The 20,308-nt window shown below is 33.5% G+C and overlaps 2 protein-coding genes across 3 annotated transcripts; both read left to right on the forward strand.

The window, feature by feature from the left end:
• The first annotated feature begins 647 nt into the window (after nt 1-647).
• On the forward strand, nt 648-9,047 carry ABC1 (ABC transporter 1). Of its 2 annotated transcripts, XM_068637312.2 has the most exons (8): nt 648-1,377; nt 1,506-1,731; nt 3,317-3,469; nt 5,600-5,758; nt 6,220-6,379; nt 7,091-7,200; nt 7,939-8,055; nt 8,478-9,047. In XM_068637312.2, the coding sequence occupies exons 1-8, from the start codon at nt 860-862 to the stop codon at nt 8,871-8,873; spliced, it is 1,839 nt and encodes a 612-aa protein (XP_068493413.2). In that variant the 5' UTR covers nt 648-859; the 3' UTR covers nt 8,874-9,047. The 2 variants fall into 2 exon arrangements, with proteins under 2 accessions (XP_068493413.2, XP_090160767.1); XM_090304641.1 differs by lacking the exons at nt 7,091-7,200; nt 7,939-8,055; nt 8,478-9,047 and adding an exon at nt 5,871-5,932 and having other exon boundaries at nt 677-1,377; nt 6,220-6,360.
• Nucleotides 9,048-11,987: 2,940 nt separating this feature from the next.
• On the forward strand, nt 11,988-19,242 carry LOC137830147 (pectin acetylesterase 6). Its single transcript, XM_068637313.2, has 12 exons — nt 11,988-12,345; nt 13,096-13,178; nt 13,331-13,460; nt 13,597-13,670; nt 16,794-16,880; nt 16,954-17,078; nt 17,171-17,231; nt 17,522-17,575; nt 17,664-17,741; nt 18,129-18,234; nt 18,406-18,551; nt 18,962-19,242. Exons 1-12 carry the CDS (start codon nt 12,141-12,143, stop codon nt 19,073-19,075), a joined length of 1,263 nt encoding a protein of 420 aa, XP_068493414.1. The 5' UTR covers nt 11,988-12,140; the 3' UTR covers nt 19,076-19,242.
• The last annotated feature ends 1,066 nt before the right edge of the window (nt 19,243-20,308 follow it).

Below are 20,308 nucleotides of genomic sequence, written 5' to 3' on the forward strand. Positions count from 1 at the left end.
GCAGTTTTCCTCTTTTAGCCACAATTTGAACATTAGGACTAGGTTTGGAAAAAAACAAGTTCACATAAACTTGATCTTCGAAGCCGTTTTCAATAAAAAAATCCAATAGAATTAAATAAAATAAAGTATAAATCTTATATACCAGCTCTTTGAAACTAATACGAGGTTAAATTCTTGATAAATTAATTGTTTTTTTTATGTGAGTCTTTTCTCCAATTATATAAGTAGTAGATTATTACTTAATGTCTTGTTTATCAGTGGACGTTAGATATTTAGTTAACTAAGTTAGTTCCGATCTTAAGTTGTTGGACAACATCGCTAGAGTCAATCACCACATTCGAAATATTATTCACTTTGGAAGTTGGTGTTACGTCATGGTTTTGTTCTTAGAAGACGTATCGAATGGTGAAGGGAGGAGGAAGTATATAAACTATTATTGACCTCGATTCTGAACGATAAAAGACTATATTGACGGACGGAAACAGAAAATATTTGTCAATTATGATATTCGAGGATGTTAATATAGGTACAAATTAATAAGAACTGATTTTAAAATTCCTAGAATCAATTTGTTAATTTCTATAAAAATATAATAGCAATAATATATTGTCAAGCATTATATTATAATTAAAAAAATAATCATACTTAATTCCGACATGGTTGTTATATCGAAGGTGAAGAAGAGGAGCATGAAGATATTTAGTTTGTTCTTGCTTCCTAGTTTGATGGAGAAGACAGAGGCCACGTACACGTGTTTGGTTTGGGACACATGAATTCAAAAGGAACCACCAAATTTGCATTGCCTCCATAGTGAATAGACTTACTATGACATGACGATTCTAAATCTCTTAAGAAAGTAATGGCTTCTTCCTTCAGGGACCTCACCAGACTCTTCAACGGTCTCTCCCTAATAGCCCATGAATTCGCCAACCGCTCTTTGCCCGCCACAACCGATAATTTCCAAACCCTAATCAAGAAAACCCTCCTTTCCGCCACCGATCTCACCGGCCTCACCAAAGGAAAGCTTCGCCAATTCCCCAACTCTCCACCCTCTGCAAACCCTACAGAGCACACTGCCTCTAGTTCCGTTGTTTTTTTCACCCACGCTAATCCTTCTCAATCTGATTCTACGCCGACGACCACAACACCAACAGTAACAAACGATGACGCTGTTGCCCATTCTCCTTCCGACGCATATAATCGGCAAGCTTCCGATGCAGATGTTTGTGCTGCGGAGGAAGAGAAGAGCGAGGTTTTGACTACTGCTGAAACGGTTAATCAAGGTGCTAGTGGGGAAGTGGCACCTTCGCCGCCGTCGAGGAAACGAAGGCCCCGGGAGAGGAAGGTTCCCGCAACTCCATTTTCTAGGGCTCTTGGGTTGGTGTTGTTTGATTTCGTTTAAAATTCATCACTGGGATACATTATCCGTTGCTGTGAATTGGGATGAATCGCATTTACTATTTCTAACTCATTTGTTTGTTATTATTATTATTATCCACTTGTAGGTTTGCTGGGTTAGGAGCAGGTCTTGCGTGGGGGACACTTCAGGAATCTGCCAAGAGGCTTGCCTTTGGTACGCCTATTTCGCAAGGCAAACAATCTGCACTTTCCCCGTTTTTGTCTGAAAAAAATGCGGAACGTTTGGCTCTTGCACTTTGTAGAATGCGTGGTGCGGCGCTTAAAATTGGGCAGATGTTGAGCATACAGGACGAATCTCTTGTTCCTGCTCCGGTAATGTGACCCTGCCTTTTATGCTTGCAGCTTAATTGGTATCTAAAAGGCTCATCTTAAGTGTGATTGTTTGTAGAGTGTGAAGTAAGGGTGTCTTTTTATGACTTTATCCTTGCAATGTATTTAGTAGGTTAAGATTGCAGTTGTCTTTTACTTTTAATTAAATGAAGGATGGAGACACGTTGCATGGTTTAAAGACAAGCTTATGATGTGCACATATTTATCTTGAATGTGCATCTTGCATATGTAATGGTGATAAGTTGTATTATTGACGTCTTCCTATTTTAGCTGAAGTTGAGCACTAAGGTTGCATTTAATTGAATTTAAATTCATTGCTATATTATTTCCAGTGATGAAAAATCTAAGCACTGGACCTTTGATTGAGTAGAAACAACTTCCAAAGTGTTCCACTGTGAATCATGTTCACAGACAAACCATTAGTCTCTAAATAAATGGTTTCACCCATCAATTTACTTGGTCTTCCCCTATCTCAGTACCTCTAGTCATAGAGTGTTAGGAACCAAGAATTATAAAGAGAAGAAAAGAAAGGTTTTTATTGAATAGAAAGAAAAGAACAAGAAATAGGAGAGCACTCTCTCCTTCAAGGGCTTCCCCTTCACAAAGAGCTAAAGCTCAATCTACAAAAATATTACACACTCCCCTCCCCCTCTCCTTCTTTCTTATTTATATCTAACTAGCAAAACAAATAACTAACTCATGACTATTCTAATTCTAACTAACTCCTCCTCTATGTGTAACCTAACATAGAGCTACCCCCCTTTTGATCTACCATCTTAGCTTGGACTTTTACTGGTCTTCTCTGCACATTCTCAAATCATCTAAGGTAGAAAAAACAGAAATTTGAATGTTGAAATTGTATTAAAGTAAACTATTTATGATTATATAATCAAGGATATTGTTTTCTTTCAATTATTTAAGCAAGGAAAGAGTTGCTGCTGAATGAATTCAGTGATCTCTAATGTGCTCAGTGTATTTAGAGGATTGAATTTTTAAATAGGCTCTAAGTCTTTTTGCTTCAGTACAGCATAATTATGTATGCTGTCCTTGGACGTGGATCACATGTCATTTCATCAGCAGCCAGACATGCTTCCTTCTTTCAATTGTATTGGAAATCAATATCGACTAGAGATATGACCAAATTATAGTATATAAGTGAGTGCAAACTTCACCTTAACAAGCCGGTTTAGTAAGTTTGAGTTAGACTTAAAGTTCACTTTCTAAGATGGTATCTTAGAACTTATCCTAGTCAAGTTTGTTAAGCTTTTTGTGTCACCCATTGTCGGGTTCCCCCTAGTCTCACGCTCAAGATAACAAATAACTACCAAAGACTGCACAATGGATAAAGATCTCTAACTAGAAATTTTGCCATGATTATGTTTTCGATGTTAATGGTGCTTGTCATCTCAAACTTGCTAATTAAGTTGTGAATCTCTCACTCTTTCTGATTTTTTATTGTGGTTATGATTGTCATATTAGCTGCTAAAAAAAATTCTGCATTGAGGAATCAGTAAACTACTTTTGTTTATACTTTTATTTAACTTTAAATGTAAACTCTTAATTGCAGATTCTGGCTGCATTAGAAATTGTCCGTCAAGGTGCAGATGTGATGCCGAGGAGCCAGCTTAATCAAGTTTTAGATGATGAATTAGGTCCTGGTTGGTCATCAAAACTAATTAGTTTTGATTATGAACCTATAGCTGCTGCAAGTATTGGCCAGGTATTTGTGCTGCTTTTTTTCTGAAGGGGGGGTGGGGAGTTGGCGCATTACATCTCAAAAAGTAAAGAAGCAAGCTAACTTGTAATAAAGACTCCATTACATATCCCAAATAAGCAAGTAAAGCTGATGTGATGGAACGGTCCGAACACTTCAGGCTTCATCATGCATGGCACCCTCCTTAGCTAACCAGTTGGCACACAAATTGGCTACCATAAAAATATGCTGAATGAATAATAGTCAGTCATAGGAGATAATATCTAGAAACCATATGTAAGCAAGTGTATATATGGTCCTTAAAAGTCACCCTTATGAATGAGACCAATGCAAGTGTGTGAATCTGAAATGGCAGAAAATTTTCAGATGCCATTTCCACATTTAATAGGCTCGAGCTGAGCATAGATATTTCAAGAAATGTCATTATAACCAGAAAAGCTGAAGTTGCAGTTTCCTGAATCATCTCTTACCAAACCTCTGAGGCCAGAATATGAGCACCAAAAGCTGTCCAAAGCCACCAAGGTGTAATGAGAATGAGAAACATTACTGCCAGCCTACATTGAGTTTGAGCAAAGTTTGTTAGACAATCGTGCATGTCAATCGTGAGAAAATTAGGTTGATTAACAAACACGGAAACTTCCCAAGCACGATGAGCATAATCACATCCATAAAAAAATAAATGATAGTCTTCTAAGGTGCTCCATTACATCTGTTGAAATGAGAAGATATTAATTCTCTATAAACTCTCATCTCATTTAATGGGAGGGAGTTGTGAAAATTTGGTAAAAGAATGGAGTTTTTTGTTGGACTGCCTGTTTTCAAATCCATTGTGAAGACAAAGAATGAGGTGTGAAAATTAGAGTACTTTTCATTAGCCTACTATAGATTGAGTTAACTAAATATTGACCCAAAAGGTTCACATAACCAAATAAAGGAGTCCTCCACCATGAGTCTCCATAATATCTCGACAAATGCGAGTCACAAGGAAATTCAACTGCTAACTTTGCTCCTTAGATGTGCCATCTTTTTGACATTTTGTCGATTACTTGTTTTGATTTCTTGCATGCCAAATTTTTACATCTATAATTATTTTTCAAATAATTAAAAGTTCAAAACTGCCCGTCAATTCCCCTTTTGGCCTTTCGTTAGTTACTTCACTTTACATGTTAATGAGCCTTTTTCTTTTTCAATTTATTTGTTGAATATCTTGAACTTTGTACCATTGCTGCATAAGATATGTATAAAATCCATTAACAAATCTTTGTCTAACAGCTTAAGCTTTGGTATGGTATTAGTCTCTATGATCAAGTGGTCTTAAGTTCGATTATTAGTGTCCTCATTCTTATAACAAGTTGAATTACAGCAATAGATAAGTGAGCCTGTGCATTGTGCAGACTTCAAATCTGAAATTTTGCATGGGATGGGTGTTTTAGAAATGTATAATAAAAACTATTCTTTAGCCTTCATCTTTCTACGTAAATTTTTGGGAAGTTGGTCTTGGCTATTACAATTCTTTTTTTTTTAATATTAGATTTATAATTATATTTAGTTCTTCAAATTGTAGTCTTAGAAAGTGGTTTAGGCCCAACTCATTTCTGCAAAATAAACTTGTAAGATGAGGATTGTCTTCACTTTTATACTATATTTTGGTACTATTTCTTGTTGATGTAAAATATGGACTTTCCCCAATACATTCATCACCTCCAACACTATTGGGTTTGGTATGTGAATAACATGGTGAATGACCATTTTAGTGGATCTAGGATAGGTTTTGATACCATCTTAGAAAGTGGTTTAGACTTAATTTAATTTTACAAAACTAGCTTGTCAGATGAGGATTGCCCTACTTATATATTGCATTTTGATACTCTATCTAGATGATGTGAGACTAAGATATTTCCTAATATGTGATAGTCATGTTGAACTCAGTCACAAATAAAAATATGTTTATGTAATGAGCTTTGAAAATTCAATTGCGCTTTCCATAAAGTCAGACTGAGGTGACTTTGAACTCTCTAATTCACTTTGGATTCATACTAACATAGAAGTTACTTTAATAAGAATGCCAAACTTTATATTGGAGCCCTTCTGCCTAGTCTGATAATATTGCCTAATGAGGTTCCTCATGGAATTTAGGTGCATGGAGCTGTCATGAAGGATGGCATGCAAGTTGCAATGAAAATTCAGTACCCTGGTGTTGCAGATAGCATTGATAGTGACATTGAGAATGTGAAGCTTCTTTTAAACTACACAAATCTAATTCCTGAAGGACTTTATCTTGACAGAGCTATAAAGGTGTGTATTTATTAATATAATTCAATCAATTCAGGCATCTTTAGGATTATGTTTATACCAATATTCTCTTTTCATAGTCCTTAAACCCACACATTTTCTATCTTGTCTGTAGGGGTTTGGATCCCTTAGCCCCCTCTCTTCCTTTCATTGAGTGATATGCCTTCTGATTCATCAGTGAGATCCTAAACCATATTCAATCTGTAATAGTTTAATCTGTGTGCATACTTGTGCAATGCTTGAATTAGTACCTCTTTCTTTTCTCCTCTTCACCTTTCTACCATCCACCAAATGTTCCATGTAGTCTGCCGAAAATTGGACCATGTAGTATGATGTTTATCTATTTTTTATATTGATCTGGATTGTCTTACCTATTGTTTAGAAAAAAATGTGTCCATAATTTGACGAATATATGTCTATATATTAAACCTTGCTTTTTAAGTTCTTCCTGTAAATTTTTCTAGGTGGCCAAAGAAGAATTATCTCGCGAGTGTGATTACAGGTTGGAGGCTGCAAATCAGAAGCGGTTCCGAGATCTTCTTACTGGGATAGACGGATTTTATGTTCCAATAGTTGTGGATGATATTTCAAGTAGAAGAGTATTAACTACCGAGCTTGTTTATGGTAATTATAACAACTTTCTCAAGTTCTTGTGATGCATTTTTTATACATCCTTACATGCAGTTTTCTGGTACCATAACTTGCGTAGCCTGCTTAGGCATCTTAAGTGATTCAAAAGAATAAAAATGTATGTGGTGTTCGATGCCGCTGCATTTGACATCCTGTTTAGATGGCAATGCTATCAACTCAACATATATGTAGTATTATTTGCATGAAAGATATAGTTTTCCAGATTGGATAGCAGATTTTCCGTGTAGATGCTCCTATTTTATCTCATAATCTGATTTGCTAGCCAAAACTCAATTATTTCATTTTTTTTTGTAATTCATTAAAAGTGAAAAGAAAGATCGTCTAACTATAGGAAACTTCATGTAATTAATTATATAATTATGTTTGGAGAAATTCTGTCACCTTTAATCAGATAGTTTTATGAACAAAAATTTGTCCATGATGTTTTTAATCATTCTTTGCTCAAGTATTTCGTAACTTTTTTTGAGAGATGCTACTTGTCCTGTTCATTAAACAAGGGATATTTTCATTTTTACTTCAATTTTTTTATTCCATTGGGGGAAAAATATATAGGAATTATTGATTTCTTATTGAGTTTGACAATCAATCTGTTTACACTATTCAGATAAAATAATTAGAATGATATTCTTGTGAACTAAATTTTTTGCTTGTCTTTGAACATGGAGTGGTTTTCTCTTGCTGCAGGAATTACAATTGACAAAGTGGCATCACTTGACCAGGAAACTCGTAATCATATTGGCAAGAAGTTATTAGAACTCACCTTGATGGAGTTATTTGTATTTCGATTTATGCAGGCATGTTACTTTGCCCTGTGTTTATATCTGTGTACGAGTAAAATATTAAAGGCTATTGTTGACATATCGACTCTAGCAACACCAATCGGAGAATTCCGGTGGAAGCATATGAAATTTGAAGTATACTTGATGAATTTTGGTTTAGTTATCATGTTCAGGTGTTGTCTAAGTCAACTGAATATAAGTTACTGTTAAAAGACTTGAGGAATATGACAAAGGATTAGGTCTTAATGAAATTATCATCCTCACTGGCTTAGTATCTATAAATAAATTTCGGTGTTAAATGCAGAGCAGTTAAGGGGAAAAACTTCACCCTATCTGTGCATAGTTCACTTCCTATACACTGTAAAGCAAAACTGATATGGTCTAGTGATGTTATATAAGTGACTAGGCTGCCAGAGTCACCAATACCAATAATACTAGAGCCTAGGTTATTCCATTTTGCAGGTACTGGTTAAATCAGTTGACAGGACATTATACAACATCCTGTCTTCATTTGGTAGCTACTCTTTTTTACTCAAGAGCCTAACACATAACCTTATTACCCCAAATACCAAGTATCTAATAAGATAGTTACAATTAGGTCATATATATATATATTGTATATTATGTTCAGGAATTTTACTTTCTATTTTATTTTTTTCATGCATATCTTTTAATGTTAAATGTTTCTTTAAATCACACCTTCAAATATGATTTTGTGATCTCTTCTTAACTTGGAGGGTGTTTTTAATGCAGACCGATCCTAATTGGGGTAATTTCTTATTTGATGAAGCTACAAAGACAATCAATCTAATTGATTTTGGAGCAGCACGGGATTACCCTAAAGTATTTGTTGATGATTATTTAAGAATGGTTGGTTCTCTTTCTAATCAGTCTCTTTATATCAATAACTAAGCTGAGGTTTGAAATCTCCATTGTTTTGTTTCCTCTGTTTAATTTTTATTTTACTCAGTCGGACTTGCCTATATCATACTACAGATATATTAATGATAAAAAATGCTATAAATATACATGACCATTTTTATGGGTCCCACCCTAGTAACTAAAGTGATGATTAGGCTGTTTAAGTTAACATGCTAAAAACTCTTTTAGTGCCCTTTTTCTAATTCAATATTTTCCTGTATGTTTTCATCGTATGGCTTAATAACACTCGATTGCTTGAACCTTCCACAACTAGGTGGGAGGGGTATTGGAGTACTTGACTGTTATACCCTTAAGCTGAGCAGCAAATTCTTCTGGATTCTTATTATTGTTTATGATGCATAATTGATTAGGTTCTAGCATGTGCAAATGGTGATAGCGATGGGGTCATTGAGATGTCCAGGAGACTTGGGTTCCTCACCGGAATGGAATCAGATGTCATGCTAGATGCCCACGTCCAAGCTGGTTTTATTGTGGGTTTGCCATTTTCAAGACCTGGTGGTTTTGATTTCCGATCAAATAACATTACTCAAAGCATTTCTCATCTTGGGGCAACAATGCTCAAGCACAGGCTCACTCCTCCACCTGATGAAGCCTATAGTCTGCACAGAAAGCTTTCCGGTGCTTTTTTGGCATGCATTAAGATTGGGGCCGTTGTCCCGTGTAGGGAACTGCTGCTTGAAGTATACAAACATCATAAGTTTGGTGATGTAAATGAGATATTATCTAGTGGCTCAGTGTCTTCATAGGTTTGTTATTTCCCCAATTATTTTTTCTCAATTATAATAATATGTGGGAAGCTTTTTTTTTTTTTGCCCGAGCTCCTTTGGGGAGTAAATTTTCTCCCTCCCTGTTTGTAACTTTAGGTGTCTATGTAAGAGTTTTTCCCGGATAAATTATTTGAAAGGTGATTGATTTCTTAAGAGTGTTTCGATAAAGAATATTTAGAAGGAATTTTTATTTTTAAGAGGGAATTTATTTTTACATAGAATTTGAAAGATGTTATGATAATATATGTGATTTGAATAGAGAATTTTAAAAGAAATTGTAATTCTATAAATTTATAATATAATTCTATTGAATTTCAAATTTTGTCTGAGCAGTAAATTTTTAGAATTTCTTTATACCCTTTCTCTTTTACAATTGTCTTTTCTTTTCACATTCTCCTAAGGTCAGTCAGTGTCCTGTATGTTTGCCTTCTGTTGGAACATCATTAACTTGGCTGAGAATGCAATGTTGAGGACTTGGTTGAGGTTGAGATATTGTGTGCTCAACATTATTTTTTTATTTAATGTTGACGGAGTTATTCTTAAGCTAAAATTCATCATTATTAATCCGTTTATATTGCTAAGATTTTTTTTTATCAATGTAGAATAGGATTATTTTTTTTGTCAATGTTAACATCAATTATGTTTTTTTGGATAATGTCAAATAAATTTTTTACATGGATTGAAGTTATTTTTAGTTAATGTCAATCGATATTATTTTTTTACCAACTTCAATGAGAGAAGTTATTTCTTAATCAACATTGATTAAGATTTGTTAGGCCAACAATGATATGATTATTTTCCAATCAATGTTAACATAAGTGTTTTATTAAAATAAATATATTGAAAGAAATGTAGCATATTAGTGCAAAAATAATTTGAATTAATTGAGCGTTTATTGTTAGACTAAAAATTATAACTAATAGTTAATACATAACTCTTTCCACTTATACTTAATATATAACACTTTCTACATATATATACTACAACAAGTTTTTTCTTAATAATTATCTTGTTATGAATCAATTTCTTTCTTTGATTCTAACTTGGTTCACATGTTAGAAAACAATTGATGTAACATGAACTTTAGTTCTAATATTAATTCAAACTTTTAGTTCTGATATTAATTTACAATATTATTATTTATTAAATAACATTCTCATTTCGATACTTTTAATTATTAAATATTTTTAATGTTAAAATATGTTTTTTTTATTTGGTTGTAATATAGAAAAAAATGAAACTTAATAAATCTAAATTATTTTATCTAAATAAAATATTTAAAAAATGAAACAATTAAACATTGTGTTTGGATTTTTTCCAATAATTTTGTTATAAACATGTGATGCGAATAGTCATCAATTATATTATAACAAATTGGTGCAAGTATTACTTAAACGATATGAACTTAATAAATTAGTGGCTTCTTCTTCCTGCATCCCTACGTTTTTCTTCCTGCACCCCCACAATTTTGTAAATCCCAAAACTGATCTTCACCTTTTATTTAAAAAAACTAGAGTTTTTTAGGTTACCGGATTCATCAATCCGGAAGTGTGCTACGGATTCATCAATCTGGGAGTGTGCTACGGATTCATCAATCCGGAAGTGATTTGTGTTTTTTTTCAAATAAAGGGGTGTTTCGAAAGCAACTTGTTGATTTTCGGATTGCTGAATCTGGAAGTCTAATTTTTGTTATGGATTGATGGATTCGGAAGATTACCGGATTCACCAATTCAGAAGATTACCGGATTCACCAATCCAGAATGCAAAAAAAAAATGCGGATTTCCTATTCCGTAAAATTACCGAATTGCATTGTCCGGAAGAAGAAAGAGTAGTGTGGGTCTTATGTGTATTTTGGAATTTTTAAAAAATAATAGGAATATTTTTGTCTTTACATTACATTGTGGGGGTGCAGGAAGAAAAACGTAGGGGTGCAGGAAGAAACTGCCTAAATTAGTTTGGGGATTTTGCACCGTGGCCCAATAAAATCAACATTTGCATTAAAAATTAGGTAAGTACAATTGGGTAATGTCACATAATGATAAGCATTAAAAATAAGCTAAGTAAAGGGGAGCTGAGAACTTGTAATACATAGTAATAACTATATATAGTTTGTAATGTATTTTAAATATTATGAGACATAAAGTACTGTTTATAACTATTAAAACCATTAAATCCCTTTTGTATATAGATACTGCAACCCTACTTTTGCGAAGAATCAATCCCCGCTATAAGTGGTGGTCACACCAAAACTTTGGGAATTACATTGCTTTTATCCCATAGGTCCACCCAATACACACAAAAAGTAAACCTAATTATTTAACACATTACTTGCGCTTCTAGTTATTTAACACTCTTAACACTAAAATTAGTTTTTTTTTATGAAAGTGGGATAATTTTTTTCTTTTCTTATTAAAATAATATATTTTATTTAAAAAATTTATGAATGTTGAAAATAATGTTAGTGTGACATGATATTTTTATACAACTTCAGTTTAACCAATTTAAATTAAAATCGTGTTATTTTGGTATAATTTTATTTTGACATATCAGAAATTATGTCATTTAAAAATTATGTCATTTAAATTAAGTTCTTATGATTTTTTTTATATCTGTAATTTTTCCAGAAATATCTTTATTTTAGTAAAAAAAAATTAACCCATGTAAAAATTCATATATTATAAAAAAAATTATTAAAAGCATTAAAAATGGGTATTTATCTTTTTAGAGAATAATGGAATATCTATTTGTTTATTTAATATAATGAATGATATTTGGTAAAGTAAAAGAAAGAAAACCTAAACGGGAAGCGTAATTAATAGATTTAATGATAAGAAACAGGAAAATCTTGACACCCTTTAATAATAGATGCAATTTAACGTGATTGGCTCCGTCAGTGCCTTGGATTAGTAATGACAATCATTGTGTTGTTGGTGTTAGCAAATAATTTTTGTTTCCTATAGCCCACAAAAAAAGGGGCAGAAAATAAATGGGTTCAGAATGAAGATGTAGCGTAATTTTGAAGACATGATAAATTATTAAACTTTATGATGGTGAATGGTGTTTGTGTGAAGAAAAAGAACACAATGAATATTAGGAGATGGGTCTACCATATTTTGTGTCGGTTCATGCGAAGAGAAACGGCCAACGGTTGTTATTATTTAAAGCAAATAAATAGTGAAAGAGATAAATGGAGTGAGTGAATAACTGCGGAGAGTGGAAAAAACATTGTTGTCAGCTTCATTAAGATGATGACAATGAAGCTGCTTTTGGTAGCAGTTGAACTTGCATGCTTAGTTTCTGGGATCTTCTCCTTTGGATCTGAAACACTGTCTCAGCTTTCTTTCTTAGAAAATGGTGTCGTTTCAACTCGCCCTTCTTCATCTCAACCTCAACCTCAACCTCTTATGGTCGACCTCACTCTCATTCAAGGAGCTCATTCTAAAGGAGCTGGTCTCTCTCTCTTTCTCTCTGTTAATTTTTACTAAGTGGCTTCTTTGTGTGATGTGTTTCTTGCTGAAAATTACATTTTGAGCTTCTCTGTTAGTGCTACTCTCTGGGTACTTCACATTGCAATTCTTTGTATCGTGTTTCATCATCTTTGATTTGCTGGTTTTTGTGGGTTGTAAACATTAATTTTAGTGGGTTGATTTCCTTGTATGAGAGTCTTGCATATAACTAATATACCTTTGAGTTATTACATGAAACTCCACATTTTCTAGGTAACCCTCATTTCTTGTTTCTGCTTTAAAATTATGCCAGAGCTGTTGCGCTAATGTTTTCTCTAGTTTGCCTAATTACTTTGCTAGACTTGTATTTCTTTGCTTTTCTCTTGCCAATTCTTTCATTCTTAGAGATTGCTCACTTATAATCAGGATTCTTAGTTATGAGATACCTTTTGCCTCCCTTGCTTAAATTCTTTGCTTACAGCTCCACGCTAACATCCCTATTTGTCTCTGCAATGTGTTTATGGTTTTTGTTGATTACTGTCTGAGTATGCCCCGTATTTGTATGGAACTGCATATGCTTTTTAAATGACCTGATACTCGAAGGGTAGACTTCATTATTCGTATAATGCTTGTTTGAATTGGTTGAGTTTTCATAATTGACGGAAAGTTGAAAAGATTAAAGATTGTCTCATGCATAATTTCTTACTTGATTTGAAATCGTGCAAATAAGTTGTTTTTTTCCCTATAATGCCAGTCTGTTTGGATGGAACATTGCCTGGTTACCATTTGGATCGTGGATTTGGATCTGGTGCAGATAGTTGGCTTGTTCATTTGGAGGTAAAGAATGTTCAAGGTTTAATATAGTTTCTAAATTTTTCCCCATCGTTCAACCCACTCATTGTCCTATATTAAGAAGGTAGACTGTGTAGAAAAAAGTTAATATTTGGAGTCTTTATTTAACCATACTGATACTTTTTTAATACCTGCAGGGGGGAGGATGGTGTAATACCATCAGAAATTGTGTCTATAGAAAAAATACTCGTCGTGGCTCCTCAAAATTCATGGAAAATCAAATACCATTCACGGGAATATTGAGCAACAAACCTGAAGAAAACCCTGGTTTCTCCCTTGACCTTAAGCATGCATGCATTTTTTACCTGTAATTCATTTAAATTCTTCCCTCCTCGAGGCTACAACTTATGTATATTCAAGCCCATGTTCTTTCATTTTTCTGCATGTAATCTTCCTCGGACAGATTTCTTTAATTGGAACAGAGTTAAGTTACGGTATTGTGATGGGGCATCTTTCAGTGGAGATGGTGAAGATGAGGTTAGTGAGAGGAATATACTTGGCTTTTTATGAATAACGGTATTGTAATGGAGTGTTTTATGAATGAAATATGATCTCTTTGTCTTTGCTTATATCTTAAGGAAATAATTGCTTTTGTAAATCTCCCAAACTATTGCTCTTGGAGATTGTTTAAGACCATATAAGGTCTTCTTTAGGAGGCATGCCGCATTTCTTCCACTGTGAGTTTTAAATCCGGCAGGAATCTCCATGTACACTTGTTTTCTAAAGCTTCATGAAGAAAGACATTCTTCACATCCAACTGGTGTTATTCTCATCCAAAATGAGCTACTAGAGCAAGAACAACTCCAACTATATTCTTCTTTGCTACAAGAGACAAAGTTTCTTTCTAATGCATCATTCTTCTCTCTCATGGCTTCTTGAACTGAGTTAGGAATTTCTATGACATCAATGACAACAACAAAGCTTCAATGTCTATTAGAGAGATTGTCAGTACATACATATTGAGAAATGGGATATTTAACACACAATCTTTTTTTCTTTCTCAAAATAATGGGTAATTCTCAGTAACACTTACCTCCTCACTATTGCCTTTTAGGTTCCTCCTCTCCAAGTCAAACAACTCTTCTTACTCTGGAGTCAAAGTGGGTTGTTTTCTTTGATATTTTTTGCCAAATAATTTGTCTTCCTTTTCCTCACTATGGCTTGGTTCAAACCCATTTGTGGTGGCTTCATCACTTGGATCTTAAGCATCCTGCAAAGATAGATATGGTAATGACAAAAAGGACAACTTCTTCACTTCTAGTGTTTTCTCCCCCTAAAGCATATATAGGGTTGACAAAAGAGGAATATGTTTCATGAAAGGTGACATCTATGGTGATATAGACATGACGAATCTTAGGATAATAACATTTGTACCATTTTCTATTAGGAGGATACCCAATAAATACACATTTAAGAGCTATAAGATCTAATTTATTGCGATTAGGATTATGATAGTGAAAAAAAAAAATGACAGACATTCAAATTCTCGACCAAGTAGACTTGACACTAGGGAAGTATTGGAAACAAAAGACAAAAATTGATTCAATAGGACTAACATTATTTAAGATATGAATGGGTAACCTGTTGTTGAGATATTTAGCGGTTTACACAACTTCTTCATAATAGGTTTTGGGAACAAACATCTGGGAAAGGAAGGCTCTGGCTACCTCTAGAAGTTTCTGCTACTCCATTTTGTTGTGGAGTGTTATGCATGTTAGTTCATGAACAATACCATTGAGACAAAAATTTGGAGAATTCTTGATTCACCTATTCAATACCATATCAAACCTTCCAAATTGATTTTGGACAAGACGGAAAAAATTAACAAAAATTTGAAAGTCCTAAGATTTACCTTGTACCATATATGGGACAAGATGCACGATGATGTTTTGACAGTTGACAAATATCACATTTGAAATACTCAACGGACTTTGAAGTGAACAAATGAGGGAACATGTATTTTATAATGTTAAAGGAAGGATGACAAGTCTTTTATGGTGAAGTCATACTTGGGAATTTTCCCATATTTCTGATGTTGCTTGTTGGCTTATAACAATCACAACCTACTATGTTCCTTAGCAATTAAAATCATCTTCCTTGTGGTAAGGTCCTGAAATACATAATAATAAGAGAAATAATTATTGAAAATTCAACTGTTTTGTAAGTTTTTGTATAGAGACAATATTATTGGTCAATTGTGGGATGTATAAAACATCCTTTAATACAATGGATGATTCTAAAGTTATATTCCTGAATCCATATATGGGTACATTATCATCATTTGCTACTATAACAAGTTGTTCTCTGGTATCTTGACATATGAATTGAAGAGCTTAGGAAAAGGAGTCATGCAATCACTTGCTCTTGAATCAAAATACCAACTCCTGAATCAAGAATCCAAACACCATGAGACAAAGGGTCAATATTGTTGAATTGAAGGTACTCTTACCTTTCATGGGTAGGGTATAGGGTATATGATAAAGAGGATAGTCATTGATTCAATCAGTGTTCCTCTCTAAAAGCTTAGATACCATACATTGAAAAACATAAAACAAAGAGATAATAAAAATTCAACCCTTATAACTTTGACTCCTAACAAAAAAAATTGTTTGGCAAAAGGAACAAATCAAAATTAAATAAGACATCACTACCCCCTTGGCTCTCAAGAGGTCCCGATGACCCTACCGTGGTGGCGGTGAGTGGGGCACACCTTTCTAGCCCACCACTAATGTCAACTGGCTAACAACAACACCGATGGTTGTTAACAAACCAGCGAAATTAGGGTTCCCAATACCAGGAGCTCTGATACCAACTTGAGCAATGTAAGAAAATAAAAAATTATTTTATTGATAACAATCACACCAATTATATTCTCGTCATCCCCATTTGTAATAATCAAATCTTTAAAAAAGGAAATAAAAATATGTTATAATAAATAGGAAGATTCTAAAAGATGGTTTTTCCTAATTACTAAGTGTGAGTTGGGAGTCCAATAATGGGTGAAGATGAGGGAGATACACAATATGTAAGAAGAAAGAACTACAAATCTTAAGGTTTTGGATTGTACATCGTGATTTCTTATATGGGCTGACTCATAGGTTATCAATATTAATTCCTCAGAATGTTCCCTTAAAAGAACCCAATAATTGGCGGCTGGAAAGTATTAGACAAGTAAAATACTTGAATTGTAGAGGGAGGTTGATAGAAATTCAAGTGAATCTGGAAGTCCTACATTGGGCGAAGATAAGCGAGATAAACAATATATAAGGAGAAAAACATGCAAACTCATTTTCTTATATTGGTTGGCTCAGGCTTATCAAATCTCCCCCATGTTTCCTCTTAAACAACCCGACATCTAAGAATGTGATAAATAGTAGTGGCACACAAATTTTCAAAATTCTAGTATGCTATCGTATAAATTATTTAAAATGCAAAAATAACAAACGTATTTTGTATTTTTTTTTAATATTTGCTATAACTTTTCTAATGAACAACTTTCTCTTACATACCCTTTAGTGCTGACAAACTAGTTATTTTTTAAAAGATCCTTTATTTGGAATTTGTATTTGCAATGATACGTGGATTCCGTTCTTCTTTCAGTCTGCACAGCTTCAATTTCGAGGACAAAAAATATGGCTAGCTGCAATGGAGGAATTAATGTCGAAAGGAATGCAAAAAGCCAACCAGGTTTCCCATTTTTCTTTATATTGTTTTTCAGTCTTTTCATATGCATCAATGCCAATCAACAAATGAATATCAGGCACTTCTCTCTGGATGCTCTGCGGGTGGTCTGGCATCTATAATACATTGTGATGAGTTCAGGAGCTTATTTCCAGAATCTTCCAAAGTGAAATGTTTGAGTGATGCAGGTTTCTTTCTTGATGCGTAAGTTTTATATTTTCCATTATACATTCTCTAAACTGTTCCCTTTCCCAGAAACTAACTGGGTATAATTAATGATCTATTCAATCATGTAGAATTGATGTATCTGGGGGACGCACACTGAGGAATCTGTTTGGAGGTGTGGTTCAGTTACAGGTAGCATTTAGTTTAGTTATGTAGTAAAATATTTTTTAATCGACATTAATAATCAATAATGAGATTAGTGGATTTATGCCATTAACTTAGCTTATATGATTTATCATCAATGATGGGATTAGCAAGGACCAAACAGTTGACAGCTTTCGTCATACAGAGTTTGATACATAAAGATTGTGTCCCTATAAAACAACTTTATCTGTATATTCTTTCATTGCTTTTACTTTTTTGACGTAAGGTTAATAAAACCTGTACAAATATGTCATGTGGGTGATGTTTTGAAATTGTAGGATGTACAAAAAAATCTTCCAAAAAGTTGTCTCAACCAACTAGACCCAACTTCGGTAATTCTTATTCTGGATGCCATGCTATTCAAAACTTGAAATTACTTTAGACATACAATTTTTAATAGTGTGGTGTCTCTTTCCACAGTGCTTCTTTCCTCAGAATATGATCGAACATATTGAAACCCCGTTGTTTCTACTCAACACAGCTTATGATGTTTGGCAGGTAACATGACTCTGTACATTGTTTCTCCCGTATAATGTTAATGATGTGCCCGATTATATGCTAATTACAAAGAACACATAACTTCACTTGTCCTCTAAGTTCCAATGACATGGACGCCATAAGTTCTAGCTTGACTAATTTATTGTCTGAGCTTGCCCTTTGCCTCAAATGGTTCCCATAGTAATTTCTTCTTTTGTACAATTGGATTCAACATTTCACAAGCCTAGGAGTTGGACATTTTACCTTCCTCCGATTAAAAACCTGGGCACAGTCAAACCAGGAATAGCAATGACTATGATCATTGATGTCACACTTTAGTTATTTGTTACAGGCGCTTCAACTTGATTACTGCTACTTTTTATACGATGTGAACTTTGTTTTCATCAGGTCCAAGCCAGTTTAGCACCACCTTCTGCTGACCGCCTTGGCTCTTGGAATGAATGCAAATCCAACCATGCAAATTGTAGCTCATCTCAAATTCAGTTCCTCCAAGGTTATTTCAATCTCCTATTGTGAATTATGCATGGAAATTTATGTTCATATTTGAAAATTTCTAATTTTCGTTTAATAAATGGTATATCTACTAACATGAATAATTCACAGCAATTAAGGTACATCTCAATAATCCCATTTTGTAACTTATCATATCTCTTCTTTGAAGCAGACTTCAGAAACCAAATGCTGAGTGACATTAAAGACTTCTCAAAGTCATCTCAAACTGGACTATTCATAAATTCTTGTTTTGCTCATTGTCAGTCTGAGAGACAGGAGACATGGTTTGCTGATGACTCTCCCCTTATTGAGGACAAGGTTTATGCTCAATTTAGATTTCCCTTGTTTTAAAGATAGATAAATTATCAGGTAGTGTGAGATCCACCACATGTTCAATTTATGAGAAATAATCAATAATACTTAACTAGGTGTAGGAGATTAACAAAGACCATAATGATCCTAGACCAACCTAATGAAGATTAAGACAACATAGTAGGATTTAGGAAATTATAAGAGATTTATGGGGTAATGTTCAATTATGTCTGTACGGACTTCAGACTAAGTTCTTTCCAAAAACTATTTCTTTTACTGCAAACACAGATTTGATCAGTCCAACACCAAACACTTTATAATGCCTTGGATGAAATATTAATAATTCACTACTCAAGCTTTGCCTTTCTCGCTTTTTGTTTATTGCACTCTGAAAATAATAATCTTTTACTATGCAGCCAATTGCAGTAGCTGTTGGAGACTGGTATTTTGATCGAGAAGTTGTCAAAGCTATTGACTGTGCTTACCCGTGTGACAGCAGCTGCCATAATCTGGTGTTTAACTTTAAGTGAGCAAAATTTGTTGTCTCCTCATTACATTTTAATTCTTGAAATTGCAATGAGCATTCAACAATCAACATTCATAAATTATGGAAAGTCATTCTTAGCTGAGGATGCAATTGATTAACTATCATCATTTTTCACTGATAAGTTATGTCAACAAGACTCATTAGATCTCATTTTTCTACTTTTGGTAAGAATATATAAAATATAAAATTCGTATAAAAAGACCACGAAAAATTGAAACCTGATTTAACGAAGGAGTATAGAACTTCCATGCCACTTGAAAAGGAACCCTGTAACATTTCTGAATTCTGAGTTCTTGCAAGCTCTTGCCAGATATGATGATTGTGTTGATCTTGTACATGACTCGTTAGTTATCTTCAATTTGTGAGTAATTATCATAATGAGAAAATGAATATATCACAATCATTTCAACCTATTTTGTGAGCAATTTTGCATTAATCGAAGGATGATAACGTACGGTGTGCGCAAACATGTCTAAACTAACATTCTAATAGAGATAAGTACAATTAAGATTAAAAAAAAGTAATAAGCAAATTTTCTATATTTTTTCTTTGGATCTAATTATTCAATTACTTTTGATCATTCTAATGTTACTTATTTGAAGCGACGTTTTTACTTTGTTAAAATCTTAATTTTTCTAACACTGAAACATTCCTATGATCTCCAATAAATTTTTTTGGTAAATATTGCTAAGTAATATTAGTAATACAATCACTTGTTTAATTGATTGTAAAGATATATACTATTGATCTACTTGATGTTATGTTATTATTATTATAAATGAGTTGTATATGAATTTAAAGAAGCTGTTAAAATAATAATTTTGGTATCAAAATTTCTCTATCTAATTTTCTATTTGTACATTTCAAAAGAGGGACCTGGTGAAGATCTAAATGTCAATCAATTTATAAAGTACACAAAACCGTAGCAGGTAGTGACCACTGATTGACTTTATTATATGCATTCAAACTTCCCACCCACCAACTTCTACGACATTGATGAACTCTGCTCTCTCATCATGGCTTCATTTTCAAACACTACTGTACACATAAAATTATTGTGACCACAAAGGACATAAACTTGAAAGACCAACACTCCGTAAGGGTTGGGGTATTTCAGAAAGAGAAATTTATTTAACCTTCAGAACATGTTTACATCAATTGAGACCCCAGATGAAATGTTATGAATTAAAATTAGACATACAAAATAAATAAGATA

This window comes from Phaseolus vulgaris, chromosome 7 (assembly GCF_051622355.1).
Source record: "Phaseolus vulgaris cultivar YP4 chromosome 7, ASM5162235v1, whole genome shotgun sequence".
In the NCBI taxonomy this organism is placed as follows: Eukaryota; Viridiplantae; Streptophyta; class Magnoliopsida; order Fabales; family Fabaceae; genus Phaseolus; species Phaseolus vulgaris.

Coding starts and splice junctions, on each gene's coding strand:
- LOC137830147 (XM_068637313.2), top strand. CDS start 12,141: ATGATGACAATGAAGCTGCTTTTGGTAGCAGTTGAACTTGCATGCTTA. Junction 13,179..13,330: donor GTTGGCTTGTTCATTTGGAG/GTAAAGAATGTT, acceptor TAATACCTGCAG/GGGGGAGGATGGTGTAATAC. Junction 17,742..18,128: donor CAGCTTATGATGTTTGGCAG/GTAACATGACTC, acceptor TGTTTTCATCAG/GTCCAAGCCAGTTTAGCACC.
- ABC1 (XM_068637312.2), top strand. CDS start 860: ATGGCTTCTTCCTTCAGGGACCTCACCAGACTCTTCAACGGTCTCTCC. Junction 1,378..1,505: donor CCATTTTCTAGGGCTCTTGG/GTTGGTGTTGTT, acceptor ATCCACTTGTAG/GTTTGCTGGGTTAGGAGCAG. Junction 7,201..7,938: donor TTGTATTTCGATTTATGCAG/GCATGTTACTTT, acceptor TTTTTAATGCAG/ACCGATCCTAATTGGGGTAA.